The sequence below is a fragment of the Pelmatolapia mariae genome, linkage group LG7 (assembly GCF_036321145.2).
Source record: "Pelmatolapia mariae isolate MD_Pm_ZW linkage group LG7, Pm_UMD_F_2, whole genome shotgun sequence".
Taxonomy (NCBI): Eukaryota; Metazoa; Chordata; class Actinopteri; order Cichliformes; family Cichlidae; genus Pelmatolapia; species Pelmatolapia mariae.
In genome coordinates this window covers 48,886,695-48,903,251 of record NC_086233.1, presented here as the reverse complement: position 1 = coordinate 48,903,251, position 16,557 = coordinate 48,886,695, and the positions used below count along the sequence as shown (strand labels likewise).

The following is a 16,557-nucleotide window of genomic DNA, read 5'->3' as shown; positions in this document are numbered from 1 at the left end:
CCTTCTCATCTAACACTGGGTAAGAAAGCAAATAAGTGCTATTTCCCAAATCATGTACTCAAGTATTCCTTCAAAAGTCTCCTTGTGGATATAAAATAAATGGCTCTTTATGTCCGTTAAGGTGTCAAAGCTGATGGGGTCTTTGGACCACTGGGACTGAAACGAGCTCTCCCATACTGTCTCCACTGTTACTCACTCAGGAGGCTCTGCTAATTAATCAGTTGCTTGGCAACATCTGGCAGGGACATGATTTATGGCAAACAGCCTAAACACTTGTTATACTGAGACAGGAATGGGTGGAAGTTGAGTCACTGTGCAGCCCATCAGGCCCTCGCACAGGATAAATATCTGGCAGCATAATTTGGCTGGAGAACATTTGAGTTTAGGCTTTACATATTTAGGCCTCTTCCTGTGGATTTGAGCAGATGATTTGGTTTGTATTGTAAATGAACACAATACCCTGAAGGATCTTTCAGCTGAAGTCGTATTTACATTTTTTTTCCACCAGCGTCACTTCATCAGATCACTCACTGCGTGCCAGTTGTGGTTAAATGAACAGCATGGAAAGCATTTCTGTTAGTACAGCTGAGATAAATTCCGGCTTTGCGGCTTTACAAGTGTTTCCCTCACATCCTCATTAATAGCGTCATATTCAAACAAAGCTTAACTACAAAGCAGAGATTTCCAGAGGGTACCCCCAATTATCACCAACCTGCGTCCTGTTTCCTTCCCAAATCCTCGCGTTCTTGTACCTGCAGGGACATGGCAGCCATCCAGGGAATCTTGCTGTCTCACATTTTTCAGACTGCTTCCATGGCATCTGTCTCTTTGAACAAACAAAACAAAACAAAAACAGAGATAGACCGTGCCCTCTGCTTGACACTCATTCTACAAAATAGGCTTTTCAGTCACTGTTTTGACATCTGTATCACCCCAAAGAGACCTTTGTTTCCTATTCTTATGTTTAACTTGGTGTGTGTCGGGGAGTTTAACACATTTTATTCTTTAATGTACAGCTGTAGTCAGAAGTTTACACACAATCATGGGTGTAATTTCAGGGTTTTAATGATTTAGTTGACTGTTCTTTTCCAGGGTGGAATGATTTTGCAGAATAGTTCTTTAAATACTTAAAAACAAAATAAGAATTAGGTGCACAAGTTTGAATTAATTTATTTATTTTCTCTAACCTACACAGGGTCAAAAGTATACATAGGACCCTATATTTGGATAAATGTCCATTAGAAAGTTACACCTTGACAAGTCACTTTTGGCAGACATCAACACCATTCTGCCATAATTTGTCTGGATATTTTATAACTGTTCTTGGCAAGACTATTAGAGAATTTTTAAATTGGTTGGTTTCCCAACACACACCAGGCTTTTAGGCATATGCAACAAATTTTCAATCAGATTGGGGCATTGGAAAGGCCATCACGGAAGCCTAATAGCAAACAATTCCAGGATCATCAGTTCAAACAGTTGTACATAAGTACAAATTATTCAGGTGTGTCACTTCTCAAAGAAGACCCTAACTATGACTATCAGAAAAGAGGGAATTGGTTAGGACAGGGGTGTCCAACTCCAGGGCTCATGGGCCGGTGTCCTGCAGGTTTTAGATCTCACCCTGGGTCAACACATCGGGATCAAATGATTAGTTCATTAACAGGCCTCTGGAGAACTTCAAGACATGTTGAGGAGGTAATTTAGCCATTTAAATCAGCTGTGTTGGATCAAGGACACATCTAAAACCTGCAGGACACCTGCTCTTGAGGCCTGGAGTTGGACACCCCTGGGTTAGGATATTCAGGGACAACTCAGGAACCACTAAGGTTCAAGCCTGCCATGAAAATTGACATTTGAAATTGGTTGAATGAAATTTGAATCTGCCCACATGGACAAGCCAAATGCCTTCTGGAGAAAAGCTTTATGGTTATATGAAACAAAGATTGAGCTACTTGGCCACAATGACAAGAGGTATGCTTAGAGGAGTAAAGGTGAGGGTCTCAAACGTAAGAACACTGTTCAGCCTGCGAAGCATGGCGGTGGTAGGATTATGCTTTGGGGCTGTTTTGCTGCCAGTGATACTCGTACACTATTACACAAGGTGGATGGACTAATGAAGGAGGTGGACCACTGCCAAACTATTAAGCCAAAATTATCCCAGAAGCTTGTTGATGGCTACCAAAAGGATCTTGCCAAGGGACATTTAACCAAATATTAGTTATGGTGTATACCCTGGAAAAAGAACAGTTTAAAGTCCAAAACTGCCATGACAGCCATGCCCAGGATGAGTGTATGTAAACTCTTAACCACAACTGCAGCTACATCTAAACTTTTAGATTATTTAAATGTACTGTTCCTTTTTTTGTTTGTTTTTTTGCACATCCTTTAAGACACACCTAGTGCTTATCCAGTGTGTATGGAGTGTATACTGCATTCTGTCTCAGTGAGCTCCCAGGAACTTGCTCATCACAGCTCACTAAATAAATTATGAATCCATTAATTGCATTTCACAGCAGTCATGATCTGCGAATTAGGAATCAGGGCACTCATTTTGTGTACACTGTCAGCGAATAGTACTGTAGTCAGAAATGTAATTATTTCCATGGTTTCTGCTCTAAATGTGGGCAAGTTTGTGCTTTTTCTGTCATTTCCTAATAATTTATCCATTATGAAAGGTGTATTATTTCCTTTGAAATTGCCCACAAAGAAGGCAGATAATGGTTAAACGGGGTCAGACGAGGAAGAGAATCACACTCTGTCATTTCAAATAAATAATTTATTTGAACAGTCTCACCGAGTAACAGCTGAGCAGTTCAGTTTCTATTTCTCTCATCACCAGAGGCCAGCTACAGTTGATATTACACATCATGAATCCAGGAGGAGCAACCTGTGGATAACTTAAACCAAAATTCTAAATGTTATGTTAAAGATTTTATTCAGAGTAAGTACATATCTGTATATTTATGTAGATATTTCCCTTAGTGAAATGATTAGAAATCATTAGATGAATTTTCATCTATTCATTTGTATTTCTTCAGTATTTTATCCATTTATCAAATATGAGCTGTGGAGAGAGCGCAGATATGACATGCAGCAAAGATCTGACTGATGGAGAATTACGCCTGAAACCCTCAAGGCTATTTGTGCTCACCTCTCATGTATTTTTTTGCCTGAAAGTGATTATTTCGACCACATGGTTGTACTCCACAAGCCAAATTGTTAACATCACTAGAAAATCTGCCTGTCTCTAAGCTCCATAAATGTTACATTGGCTTATTGTTCTTGATGTCAGGGACATGTCAAGGGAGTGGGATTGGGTCAAGAGGCACTACATTTATTTTAAATTTCTGATTAATATAATACAGCTACCAATAAATTATGCGACATTATTATAGATTGAGGTGCTCTGTAGTAAACAAATCATGTCAAATTATTACCAGCTTCAACATTAAAGTGAGAGATAAAACTAATTGGTAGTTAATATTCAGTGATAATAAAACTTCTTGTACTATGACAGTGGGAGGGGATAGGCTCCTGTCTCTTCCCTGACCCCCCTCGCTGTATAATGAATACTTTTACTTTAGATGCTTTGAGTATATTTTGATGTTAATACTGACCCATGTAGAATTCTGAATCTAGAACTTTCACTTGTAACAACATATTTTTCTCTCTAGCATTCCTACTTTTACCTAATTAAAGCAAAACTGTTGTTTATCAATGCTGTGTTAATCTTAAGGTTCCAATGACATGTTTCATACAATACCATTTAGATTGGGGTCATGAACAACAACCTGTTTTAAGGGTATACCCACAAATGTGTCACATTTATAAAATATTGAAATACTGGAGAAAAGTCTGTCTAATGAAATCTCTCTTTTATAAGCAGTATGCTATATAATTGTCTAAACACAATTACTCGAGATGTCAAGGCACAGTGAATACATCACATATCTGCATAGAGTGAAAGACAGTGATAGCAACACATGTCTGCAAAAGGAAATTCAAACGCATATTTCTTTATTGTCGCACTTAAGAATACTTTGAATTGTGCTTTTCAACACATTCAAATCTCCATATAGTGAGGATTTATTGGAAACTCAAAGGAGTTATGATATATCGCACATAAATATGTGCGACAGTAAATAGAAAAAGTGAAAAATTGGCCAATGTTTAACATTCAGTGCACAAAGTCACAGTGGGGGATTTTTCTGTGGTACCAAACCATCATCTTCCTATGCTCTGTAAAATCTCCTGTCATTGAGCTCTTTGATCTGTAAGCTATGGAGCATTTGCATGCTCTTGAGCTTGCTTTTTGTGGAGTTTTTGCTATTTTATTGCCACTTGGAAAAGTGTTGATTATCTTGCCACTGTTACTGCTATTCTAGCTAGTTTTCCCCATCTTTTTCTCTAGATGTGAGATCCCAAAAAGGTTTTAAAAATAGGATATTGTCAAAGGTCATTGTGACTTTGCAGTCCATCTATCTGTGTGACTGTCAGTTTAGAGGGGCTGCTTGCTCTTTATTTATTTGAGCTGTCTGCTGAGCGCAGCAGTTGTGGTGAATGTGATCCATTCGGCCAACAAAGCACTTATTAATTGTCTGTCTGCATCAAGAGAGTGAGAGCCACAGTGGGATGAGGTTAAGAGATGGACAGTAAAGAGGATAGGAGCGTAACTGTCCATGCAAGGTTTGTCACATCAAACCTGTAAAAGTTGATGGTTCACTGGGTGGATGATTGCAGCCTTCCATTGCATGAATATACAATTTCAGTGTAATTATGCCTGCATGTTTGTTTCCTTAACATTACAGGTATGCAAGTAAAATTTTCCCCTTTTGTATATGTGAATGGAGTATATCTGTAACACAACACCATGCCTACCCAGCTAGCATCCCTCATTCCCCTCTCCCTGCAGGAGGTCAGAAGTGTGACATCTCATCAGCTAGGCTGTATTTGAGATAAGTGAAGAATCAATAGCCATTGATCAGGGGAGCTGCGACATGAAACTCTTTTTCTTTCCCCGCCTGCTTTGCCTGAACATTCTGGTATAGGAGACAGATGGCCCTTACCCAGTGTTGCTTAGCACACGGGACTTGTTTAGTGGCCCAGACACAACCTCTCCACAGTGCTCAGCTGCGTCCTAATGCCTCTCCAACAGACTGACAAATTTAGATTTTCATACAGACACTCTCTTTGGCACTCTGATCTAATCTTACGATTTTGAAGAATCTTATGAAAAGCTATAAAAGCTGTTTGATATTTCGTGGGGAATTTCATTAAAAAGCTCTTTTGTATTTTCAACATCTTGTCCTTCGGGTGAGTGAGCGTAAACACCCCTTTACATCTCTGTGAGATGTGCAGGAAATGTTGACGTACTACCCTTATATTTACTGGACCTTGACAAGGGAGGGAATGAGCTCAGATTTCCCACAACCCAACACTCCCACTCATCAGTTCAGAGTCAATTTACTGTCCCAGCTCTTTTACTGTTGCTGACACCGGTCATCTTGCCACATAGCTCAACTACGAGCACTTTGACAATGCCAGCTGTAACCGGGAGCCTTGTATTCAGCACTCCAAAGAGAGCATTAAAATCACTACACCTGAACAGGTGCAGAGCAGAAGGGTGACTCAGCAATCTGCCACATATGGAGAATAAATGAACCACGAGATATCTTGTGCACCAGGAAACAAAGGCAGACGAGACACTCAAAAAGCTTTTAGATTTTAGGATATTCTTAAAACAATTTCATTAACTTGGTTTCTAAAAATAAAACCGTAGCTGCAAATGACAGTAAATGTAAATTCGTGCGTTTGACACATATAGAACAAATTAAAACATTGTGTAGGAGTTTCACTAGTGTCTTCAAATGCAGAATAACAGAAAACCCCTGTTTTTCTTTGGTTGTATGAGCACCCTGTAAACCTTATAAGGTCTCTACAGAGAGCCTATTTGTGGCAGAACATTAAATTCTTCTGCAGCCTGTCAGCATAATATGATGTCAGCTATAAAGCTGTGTGACTTCTGACTGCATACTTCATCAATCATTGACAGATCCATCTGAGAAAGTTACTACAGAGTGTGGCATCATTATATAAACAAATAAATACAGCAGCGCATCTCGCGCTCAGATCTCTCCCTGTATCAGTGCAGTCGACGGGGTTGTGAAAAATCAAGCACCTCAGTGACAGTTACGACTTCGCTCAAGTAGATTTAAGTCAGTCGTTCTCTTTTTAAACTGTACAGTGAAGAGTGTGATTAAGCACGTAGAGGCATTCACGAGGAGCTCTGTGGATGAAAGGAGTGACCAGTTTTCTGTTGAAATCCAAGATTTCACAACAACTTCCTGTGTCTGACTCGTAGGAGTGAAGAGTAAAAAAAAAAAAAAACAACAAATGAAGAAATTCCCCTAAAAGGAAAAAAATGCATTTTAACAACTTCTCATTTAAAACAAAATAGGGAACCAGATGAAGCCATTACAGTATTTTCATTATGAGGAGGCTTGTGTGACTATTTCAGTTATTCCATGACCTTGAATTTTAAAAACTTCAGGCCAAAAATAGCCCCAGAGAAGAGCAGATGTTCATACATAAATATGTGCACTGTGATGTCAAAGACTAGGTCACATGTTTTCTTTCCTTTACAGAATATCTAATTGAGATTTTGTTTTTAACTTAATCAAGTACTTTGGAGGGGTCAGTATTCAGTTGTACAGTTAGCACAGCCAAAAGACCCTGTGTTTGAATCTGTGGCCTTTCTGTGTGGAGTTTGCATGTTTTCCTCATGTCTGTGTGGGTTTTTTCAAGCACTCCAGCTTCCTCCCACAGTCCAAATAGTACGAATGGTTGTCTGTCACTCTGTGTTAGCCCTGCTTTGAAAACCTGGTACAAAAACATGTACAGGCTGTACGTCACCTCTCCCCATATGACAGCTGGGAAAGGCTCCAGGTCTTCCCCAACTCTGAATTGGATAAGCGGAAGAAAATAGGTGGATGGATGGATGGAAGTACTATTGTGCTTTTGCAAAGCCAGTGGTCTGTTAGGCATAAGAGTCAGTTTAATTCATCATTAAAAACTACTTTTGTGCTCCTGTTTTTAGATACATGCCCTTTTTCTTCTTGGAAAAAGGATCTGTACTTTGGCATGCAAATAACTAAGCACTTTCGTTAGTAAATATGAATTAATACAGATCCTCTCAAATCCTTGAATTGGACTGCATAATAACAACAAAAAAAATAGAAAGCAAGTTTACAAAGTCCAGCATCAGTGTTGTCCTTGAGGAGTTCCTGCCTTCCGCCTTAAAGAGTTATTCCGAGCCTTGAGCCTTTCTCGCTGTCGCTCACATGACCCTGGCTGCCCTGAGAAGATGCTCATGACCTGTTTGTCACACTGCTCTGCTTTCCCATCAAACACAGGATATGTGTGCCATCAGGGGAGGACTGCATGCTGAGATTTCCTGAATGTTGCAAAGCCCAACAGATGTTGCGGTTGCAGTGTTGTACAGTACATGTCATCAGCTTCTGTGTTAAAAACAATAAATAAATAAATACAAATTCTCATTTGGCACGTCACCTTATTTAACGTGCATGCAGCAGAATGCTGCCTCTTCCATTCCCGCCACACAAAGATAATCACGCCTTTGAAAGAGCACTTTTGCATTATACCAGCACTTGGCCTCAAGTAGTTCTCCACGAACTCCTCTATATCCTGCTACTGAAGCAATAAATGCACTGCAGGGTGAAGGCGCAGGCTTTGCACTCATGAAGATGAAACCAGGAGGTGCTGCGTATCAGAATCTGTGATATCAGCACATGCGATGAGCTTTAACGAGCGCTGTGTGTTGGGGAATCGCACCCATGTCAGGTTATTTATGCATTACAGCAAAGTGGAGCTTGGATCCCTGATCAATGTTAAGTAGCCCTTCATCTTAATTAATAATCTGCTCCATTACTTAAATTACACAGCTGGGTTTTTTGAGTAATGACACCATCTGCAATCAATATAGAATCCGCTCCAGTTACGAGCGGATATACTTACAGTAGCCTTTTGTAGCACTTACCAAATGCAGATAGCAATTAATAAAGCAGTTTATGAAGCAGGGCAAGCCTCAGGGAGGCCGGCTAATTTCATTATCTAAACACAGAGGTCCTTGTCTAAACCAATAATGAGTAAGAGCGACATGTAGGTAAGAGTATGATGACTTTGTTGAATTAGATATTGAAAGACACTTGAGTGTTGAGAGGTTGAGTTCTGGACCATCTTTCACAGATGAATGAAGTGTGCCTGGTTCCACCGTTAGGCTCGCTTCTTGGGGTTCCTAAAGCAAAATAGTAAAACATTTCTGTTTCACTTTACATAGCAAAAATAAAAACAGTACATCTGGGAAAAAAAGACAGATAACACCCTCCCTCTTCACAGTCATTTACTTACAACCGAGTCAGGCCACTTGCAGCATCCTCTAATTACAAAATAGCATATCCACTCATTCATTCTTAATGACACATATCACTACTGGAAGTCTCATAAAAGTTAGAGAGAAAAAAAATATTTGGACTGCACCCAAAAATCCAGTGGATCCAGTGAAGTTGTCACTCTGGTGAACAGAGAGTCATTTGTGGGTTGGGTTTTTGTCAGGCTGTGACTAAGAGTGATTCAGGGAGGTGTGTTTAATGATTCAGAGTGGAGTTGTGAGAACTAAAACCGCCCGGCAGAGTCATTTTTCCACAAGCTCTCAAAGCCTAGCGACTCCTTCCAATCATCCATATTGGTACTTGTGCATTTGCGCGGCTACAGCTGAATTAAGCGTTAAACCATTTTTCCAGAGTTGCCAATTAACCTGGTCTGCTGACTTGACTGACCCTGATGGCTTTTTGGTTTGTGTGCTGAGCAAGCTAATGCAAAAAAAAGTGCTGTGCTGAAAGTAGATGACAGCGTATTTACATCATAGAATCATCTGGGAATCATTTCCATCGGTGATTTGGTAAAAGAGTGCAGTGCAGCAGGAAGTTATTGTGGCATGTGTTGATTTTACACTCTACTTGTGGGTATTATTACTATTACATTACTCCCTTCAAGCTTCAGTAGGCAATACAAACAAAAAAAAAATAGTGACCATGTTGAAGTGCTGTGTTCAGGCTTAAAGATGGCTCTATCTACACAGCCTTGTGACTCCAACAAATGAGAGGTTTGCACAGATGCCGAGCGGTTCCAGTCTAAAGAGGAGGGTCCTCTTACCTAGCACAGACAGGCACGAGGCTACTGCTGAGCTGGCACCAGAACAAAGCCCTCAAACAGCTGCTTGATAATGTGCAACCATTAATTACATTCTGATGCCTCAAGTCTGGCCTGTGTCACTGAGCAGAGAACCCTCGCCTCGCTGAGCATGGAGCAATTATGTAAGAATATGTTGCGCAATGTTAACCAGACGCTGCGTGTCTTTATGAAGATTCTTTATTGTACTTTTACATTACAGATCCCAGGTCTTCTTTACATTAATTAATGTTTTGTTAGTTGAACTGAATTTTCTGATACCTGCTTGCATTACGTTATTCAGCTGGAGACCTTTAATCTTCAAAATAAGCATATAAAGTAGGGTTGTCTTTACAGGAAGATGTTTCAGCAGACGTTTCTGCTGAGTCAGTTGTGTGCTTGGATTGCATGTGACCAGAGGCTTGGGATCCCAGAGATGTCACTGCCTGACAAATGACTTAATGGCTGCAGATCTGTTTGGCTTGCTTCCCCATTCATTTTCATTTTCTGTAACTCAGTAGATGCTCCTAAGAAACATTTGCACAAAACACATATGCACGTCCTGCACAAATGCTACCTCTCCAAGTTCCAGCACTCATCTGACTCCCACTTTGGCTAATGGTATTAGGCTCTTTCAGTGAGGACCATAAGTTATAGCTCAGTGGAGCATTGTTCACCCTGGCAACTGTGGGTGGCAGTTGAGAAATGTCTGTCCCTGCCAAAAGAAGAATTACATGACCCACAGTGCTGGACTTTCAGCTATATCAATACTGTCAGTACTGGAACTAGAACAGCGGGGATACTGTCAAGTTCTTTATCAACCCTGTAACTTGAGATTATATGTAAAAATAAAATAGCTGAAGGTAAACCTCACTGAAACAAGTGCTGTGTGATATACAGGGAATAGTACTTTCATTTTCTGTAAGTTATGAATGGCATGACACAGGCCTATAGGCTCTCTAAACAGATCAAAAGATGACTGCTTGAAAACTGAGACGTGAAAGGCTCCACTTTCAGGCACTACTTCACTTTCAGATCTCACGGGTAAGCTAGCACATTTAAGCAGGTGTCAGGCTCTAATCTTATCATTTTCACTCTGATGGATCCTACACATAGATATGCTGGGAAAAGATCATGGATTGAAAAAGAGCAGGTGAGATCCGCATTTTCCAGCAAGTCCTTCACTTAAATCATTATGCTGGTTGTTTGCTCTTCTCTGTCTAAAAAGACTAATTAAAGAGTCTTTGAAACGTGATTGTTTCCAATGAAAGCATCGACTCTCAGCGTGCTTACTTTGATTTTCCTTGTAATTTGGTTAGGTTTAGGCACAAAAATACACTGTCAAAGTTGTTGATTACCTGTATTACTCACAGACCCCCTAGAAGATGGCTAACATTATAATGTAAGTATAGGTCATAATAACAGCTTGCCAAAATGACAGACAGTACCTGGTTGTTTTCTGGGGAAGACAGTCTCTTCTATTTCCTTAAAAATATATATATTTTGACTGTTTCAGAAAGAAAAGTTGGAATTTTTAAACTATATTTCAGAGATTGGGGGAGGAATTTTTCTAGATTGTGCATTTTAAAACACAGCTCACGTACTACTTCTCATATCAATATCAAGTTAATGAAAAGGGCAAATAAAGCTCAGCTTATTTTAATATTGTTATTTTCCCATCTTCTTTTGGACCACTGCCCCCTTACTTGGGAAGAAACAAGCAGTTCCTTTGTACATCACATTACCAGAAAACTGTGTTACTCTGCCCCAGGTAAACAGAATACAAAGAGCTCAGTGTGTGACTTCTGACCAGGATTCAGTGCTTCACTGCTTCCTTGTCCTTTAAGAGTTCCTCTCCAAGTGGTTGACCTGGCAGTTGGCAGATATGTCCACCACCCATTACCACCACCACCACATGCTTGCTCAAAAACAGTGGCCTATCATGTGTGCAGAAAAACAATGCAACACAAAGCAACAACAGGCCTGGCAAAGTGGTGTTGGATAACATGTTTTTGTATTCTGTGAAAGGCTGATGCTGCAGTTTCGCTGCACAGTGACAAAAGGCGGAGGCCAAGAACCGAATGGTAGAGTTGAAACTGTGGGTACGGTAGTAGACTGTGGATATTTTTCTCTGTATGTCCATCAGTCTGTGCCCCCCAAGCACATGAAGTAGGGAACTTTCCTATGACAATGGATGTTCCTCAGAAAACTCCAGACTGTCTGTGCATCATCTGGTTTGAGCTAATTTAATTGATCATTTATTTTGGAATATGTACCACAAAAGCACAATACCATCTAACATTATAAGAACCTCAAAGTGGTTCCTGCTATTAGCCGATGTGACTCGGGGGCACTATTTGAACATGAAGAGGAGAGAGGATTTTAGTTTTGATTAAAAATGTCTAAAGTGAAAAAAGGCTTTTGGAGGTCCAGCAGATCAATTTTGTCCTGGGGCCCTAGTGGCAGGTTAATCCCCCCCCCCCCCCATGCTTAATGTGCCTTTGTATGTAGAAAAGCTACAGCCACAGCCATGGGCACAGGTTTTGTTTGAGCACTGGGAGGTGAGGGTGGGGGTGGATTAAGCAGAAGGTCTCGAGGTCCTCCCCAAGGAATTACTGAATGTCAGACACTTAATTTCCTTCTGGTGAATTTTAGACTTTTTCTGCCCCCGTTTATGATAGAAATGTCTTTTTTTATATAGAAGAAAAAATTTAAAATCACTCATCAGGTGCCAATTCAACATGCCTGGAAGTTATGTTATTATTGGTGGGAACAAATGTGTGAGATGGGAGCCTGCATTCACCACTGACATCTGTACTATGATATAGCAACCAGATCCCACAGACGAGACATAGAAGACAAAAAACATATAAAGAATGTGAAGAGTGTAAGGGTGCAAAACAAAAAATATACACTCACTGAACACTTTGTTAGGTACACCTTGCTAGTACTAGATTGGACTCCATTTTGCCTTCTGTGTCTATGAATCTATGTCAAGTCTTCTTGACATAGATTCAACAAGGTGCTGAAAACACTGCTGAGAGATTTTGGTCCATATCGATATGATAGCATCACTCAGTTGCTGCAGATTTGTTGGCTGTGCATCCATGATGCAGATCTCTTCCATCACATCCCAAAGCTGCTCTACTGGATTGAGATCTGCTGACTCTGGAGACCAATGTAGTATACTGAATACATTTTCATGTAAAAAAAAAACAAATCAAAAAACAGTTTGATATGATTTGAGCGTGACTACGTGTACTAAGAAAATATCTAATCCTACACCATTACAGCAACACATTTAGTTACAACCCAGGTGCGCATCTTAAAGCAGTCTCCTCTCACTCCTGGCAATAAGACATTGTTGCGCAGAGTATATGTTTTTACATTATCTGTAAACGCCAGAGATGGATCTTCGGGGAAAATCCCACTCAACCACAGACGATCAGGAGTTTCTGAAATACCCAGACCAGCCCATGTGGCACCAACAACCATACCACTTAAAAAGTCGCTGCTGGGAAACCGATGTTCAGTTTTCAACTTCAGCAGGTCGCCCTGACTATGTCTACATGCCTAAATGCACCGAGTTGCTGTCATGTGAGTTTGCTGATTGGACATGTGGTTTAATATCCTGGCTGTATATTTAAGTCGTAGAGAACCATAAAGAACCATAAATCCAAAAGGACTTTTTTGACTAAAGCCATGTACACAGCGATGCAAAAACTTACCTAAAAGTAAAATAACTCTTTTATTGTGTCAGTCAAGAAATAAAATTAAATAAAATTTGGGTTAAAACCCCCCTCGGCTGTCCAGCCATTATTCTCCCATACAAATGAATGGACTTTACCTGCCTGCTCTACACCCTGCTCTCAGCCACCCGCCGTTGCCAAGGTTTCCGTGTACGCGCTGCCTGGGAGAGCGGAGCCGCGCGATTGTCATACAGTACTGCCAGACATGGCGGCGGAGCTACAACCCGAGTGGATTTCTTGTCTCCCGTCTTCCTGGAGTTATGGTGTTACTCGGGATGGACGTGTCTTCTTCGTTAAGTAAATATCCCTTCCAAAGGCAAACGCTTCAAGTCATTCTGCTCGTTTCTATTTCGAACAAAGTCACCGCTGGATTTGAACGCATTTCTCGCTCTTTCTCTCTGTCTCTCCCTCTCAACAGCGAAGAAGCCAAGAGTACAACCTGGCTGCATCCAGTAAGTGGTGAGGCAGTTATAACCGGGCACAGGAAAACTCCAGGTAAAGATGTCACTGTCAAGTTTTTCTCTTATCTTGAACGCCTTTCGTGTTCGCCCCGGCAGTGTGTTGTTGTTGTGTTACCCAAAAGCGAACACTTCCCACGCTGTGCGTGTGAGTGTGTGAGAGAGAGGCTGTGATATCCACGCCGTGTTTCTTAACACACGAGTGGGCTTTTGTCGCTCGTGCTGTGAAAATTGAGCCCTCTCGTGCCCACCTCTGCCCAGCTAGTGCCACTTCCTCCGCAGCTTCCTCTCCCCAGGTTGGTCAGTCAGTGGAGTTGAAGAGTGGACACTAGCCAATATCGCCCGAGAACTAGTGAAGAGGCGACCTTTAGCCTAATAGGAACTAAAGCACGTAAACAAATGTAGGAAGTCGTTTTTTTGTTTTTGTTTTGGCTTTGAATAACCCAACGCATTATGTTGGCCGTGCAGGGGAGTAAGATTAGTGCACTTAAGTGTTTTGACACAGGACCCTACTTAACAGTAAGCTCCTGTGTGACAGGTAAGCAGGAAAACTGTAGTAGATCGAAGTATAGATCTGCTGAATTTCATCATTAATGTTTTTTACAGTGAGCTTATATATATATATATATATATATATATATATATATATATATATATATATATATATATATATATATATATATATATATATATATATATATATTCCTACAAAAAGCTCGACTTATCTTAAAGACATGGTAAAATTAGCTGCTTAGTGCGTTTTTCTGGTGAGATTATGATGCAACTATATACAGCAGCAGCAAGCTCTTCTTTAACTTCAAGCACCCCCCTCTCCTGTAAAGAGTGTCTGCTTCATCTGAATATGGCTGCAACCAATGAGGTTTTTTTTTTTTATAATGTGTGAGTTCATACATTTTCTTTTCTTTAAAAAAATTGTATTCTGTTAGTATCAAAAATTGAAAAATGTCCATCAGTATTTCACCACAGAGCTGAAGCCCAGAAGGCAGGCAGCTATTCTAAAAAAAATAATTACTAATATCATGATATAGCTCTGTTCTTTTCATTTGCAATGATATGCTTTTATTAGCGTTGTGTAATAGTAAATGAGATATTTTTTTTGTGGTTTCTGGGGGCAAAACCACAAAATTTGAATGTATTCTCAGTCAGTTTATTGACCACATGACTGAACTGATTTATCAAGAAACTAAGTGACAAATTGAGCAAAGGCGGAATAATTAGTTCCAACCCTAAAGGTGATGCATAAAGCTGGCAGAGGCAGCATATTTTTGGTGTCACTCACTAATTCATGTGGATGAAGAGGGGAGTAAACTCGCACTTTTTCTGGGCTCTCGTGCAGGGCACTAGAAAATCTAGCTTGTAATAAAGTACTTGGGCAAAAAGTAAAGTTTGTGCAGAAAATATGCAGTAGTGCGATGGGTTAAGTAGAGGACTTTTACAAAGCAGAGCAGTTTTTGAATCCCATGTGAAGCTCAGCTTTGAGTGAGTTTTAGCTTTTGTGAAGCACGAGCAGATGCCTGCATTTGTCTGATGGGAGGGTGTTAGGAGGAGAGCTGCCAATTTTCATATTCTAATTTCATAGCAGTTTTATTTATTTATTCTTTGCCTCCTATTGCTTTTTTTCAAAACATATTTTTTCAAATTTTTAAAAATTTCTCCTTTTTAACAAACTGGAACTTTGCTTGAAAATTCTAGAAACTCTAAATTTTCAAGCTGGTTGCCTAGTTTTGGGAAAGTGGGTCTCTCATGTCTGGCCAAAACACCTTTAACTTTCTGGGACAAACACTCATACATACATGCATACTGGAGGTGTTGTGTAGCATCAGCCGCTACTACACTGGCTGCAGGTGGATTGCTGAGCGGGGCTTCATGGACTAGACTTGTTCTGGTGCTCACTCATGGAGCTTTAAAGACCATTCACGAGAAGTATTTGCAGTCTGGCAGCGCAAGTCGTCCCATCAGGAATTGTCTTTTTCATGGTGGTGTGTGCTCGGTCTGCATCTTTATGAATGTCAGGACCCAAGAGGCCCAACAGAACCCCAACAGAACATAGCATCGTAATGACATGATCAATGTTATTTGCTTCACCTCTCAGTGATTTTTAATGTGACTGATGGCTGCATGATTGTTCACATATTTGTCCACCTTTCCTTCTTTCACAGACTTACCCACCGGATGGGAGGAGGGATATACGTTTGAGGGAGCACGGTGCTTTATCAAGTGAGTTTCCCGCCTATTTTACCGCATGACACGCACACCCATCGCAATCTTAGGACCTCTGCATACAAACATGTCATCTAAATTCAAAACACTTCCCCGTTGCGCGCCACCACGGTACCTCGATTACAAGCATAAATTAATTTATTTCCACTTAAGTCACCTCAGAGGAATGAAACGCTCCTCTCAATAGTCTGCAGTGCCTGAAAACACGCCTTGTGGTGGATGTGTCAATATAAAGAGGTTGTAAATTTGGAACCTTTACTCCCTTTTTGTGTGGCCTATCCCAAAAGTTAATGATTACACAGCTACATTGTGCAAATAACGGGCAGACATGGACACAGTGTGCTTGCTTTCCTCTTGCAAGCTGTTTGTATTTATTCAGACTTACCCTGCTCAAAGCTGAGTCTGCTTGAAGAGTTGAGCCAAAGTATAATGCGTTCTCTTTTTCTGACAGTTATCCTCGCTGTTTGGGTTTATACGGCTCCTCACATTTCAGAATGACACTTGTTCCTAAATAGATGCTGGAAAATATTTCCGAAATACTACATGCTAGTCCACTCCGCTAAAGGAAACGTAAATGGCTTCTCATTCAAAGTCTCCTTCCAGTGATTGTTTTTGACATTTTTTTATTCCTACATCATATCTCAGGTATGCTAATTTCTTGTGGCTGTGTGGGCAGGGGAGAATGTCATATATCCTCTGTGTCCACTAAAACACTTTGTTCAGTTCGTGACCCTCTCCGTGTGAAGCCCAGGTTCTGCATGAATTACGTGAGCAGTCGGCCATAGTCTTTGAAATACAGTAAATTTCACATTTTGCTCTCTTCCCCCAGTAGCCTGATGCATGCGGCTAATCAAAAGAGA

At 40.5% G+C, this 16,557-nt stretch overlaps 1 protein-coding gene across 10 annotated transcripts in view; it reads left to right on the top strand.

Annotated features, from left to right (window-relative positions):
* Nucleotides 1-13,203: 13,203 nt before the first annotated feature.
* Nucleotides 13,204-16,557, top strand: part of LOC134631261 (pleckstrin homology domain-containing family A member 5-like) — a 90,773-nt gene continuing 87,419 nt past the window's right edge. For all 10 annotated transcript variants that reach the window (XM_063479435.1, XM_063479430.1, XM_063479431.1 and 7 more), the window contains exons 1-3: nucleotides 13,204-13,295; nucleotides 13,417-13,493; nucleotides 15,637-15,694. In XM_063479435.1, the coding sequence (XP_063335505.1) occupies nucleotides 13,204-13,295; nucleotides 13,417-13,493; nucleotides 15,637-15,694 (227 nt within the window). The remainder of the gene's footprint in view (nucleotides 13,296-13,416; nucleotides 13,494-15,636; nucleotides 15,695-16,557) is intronic.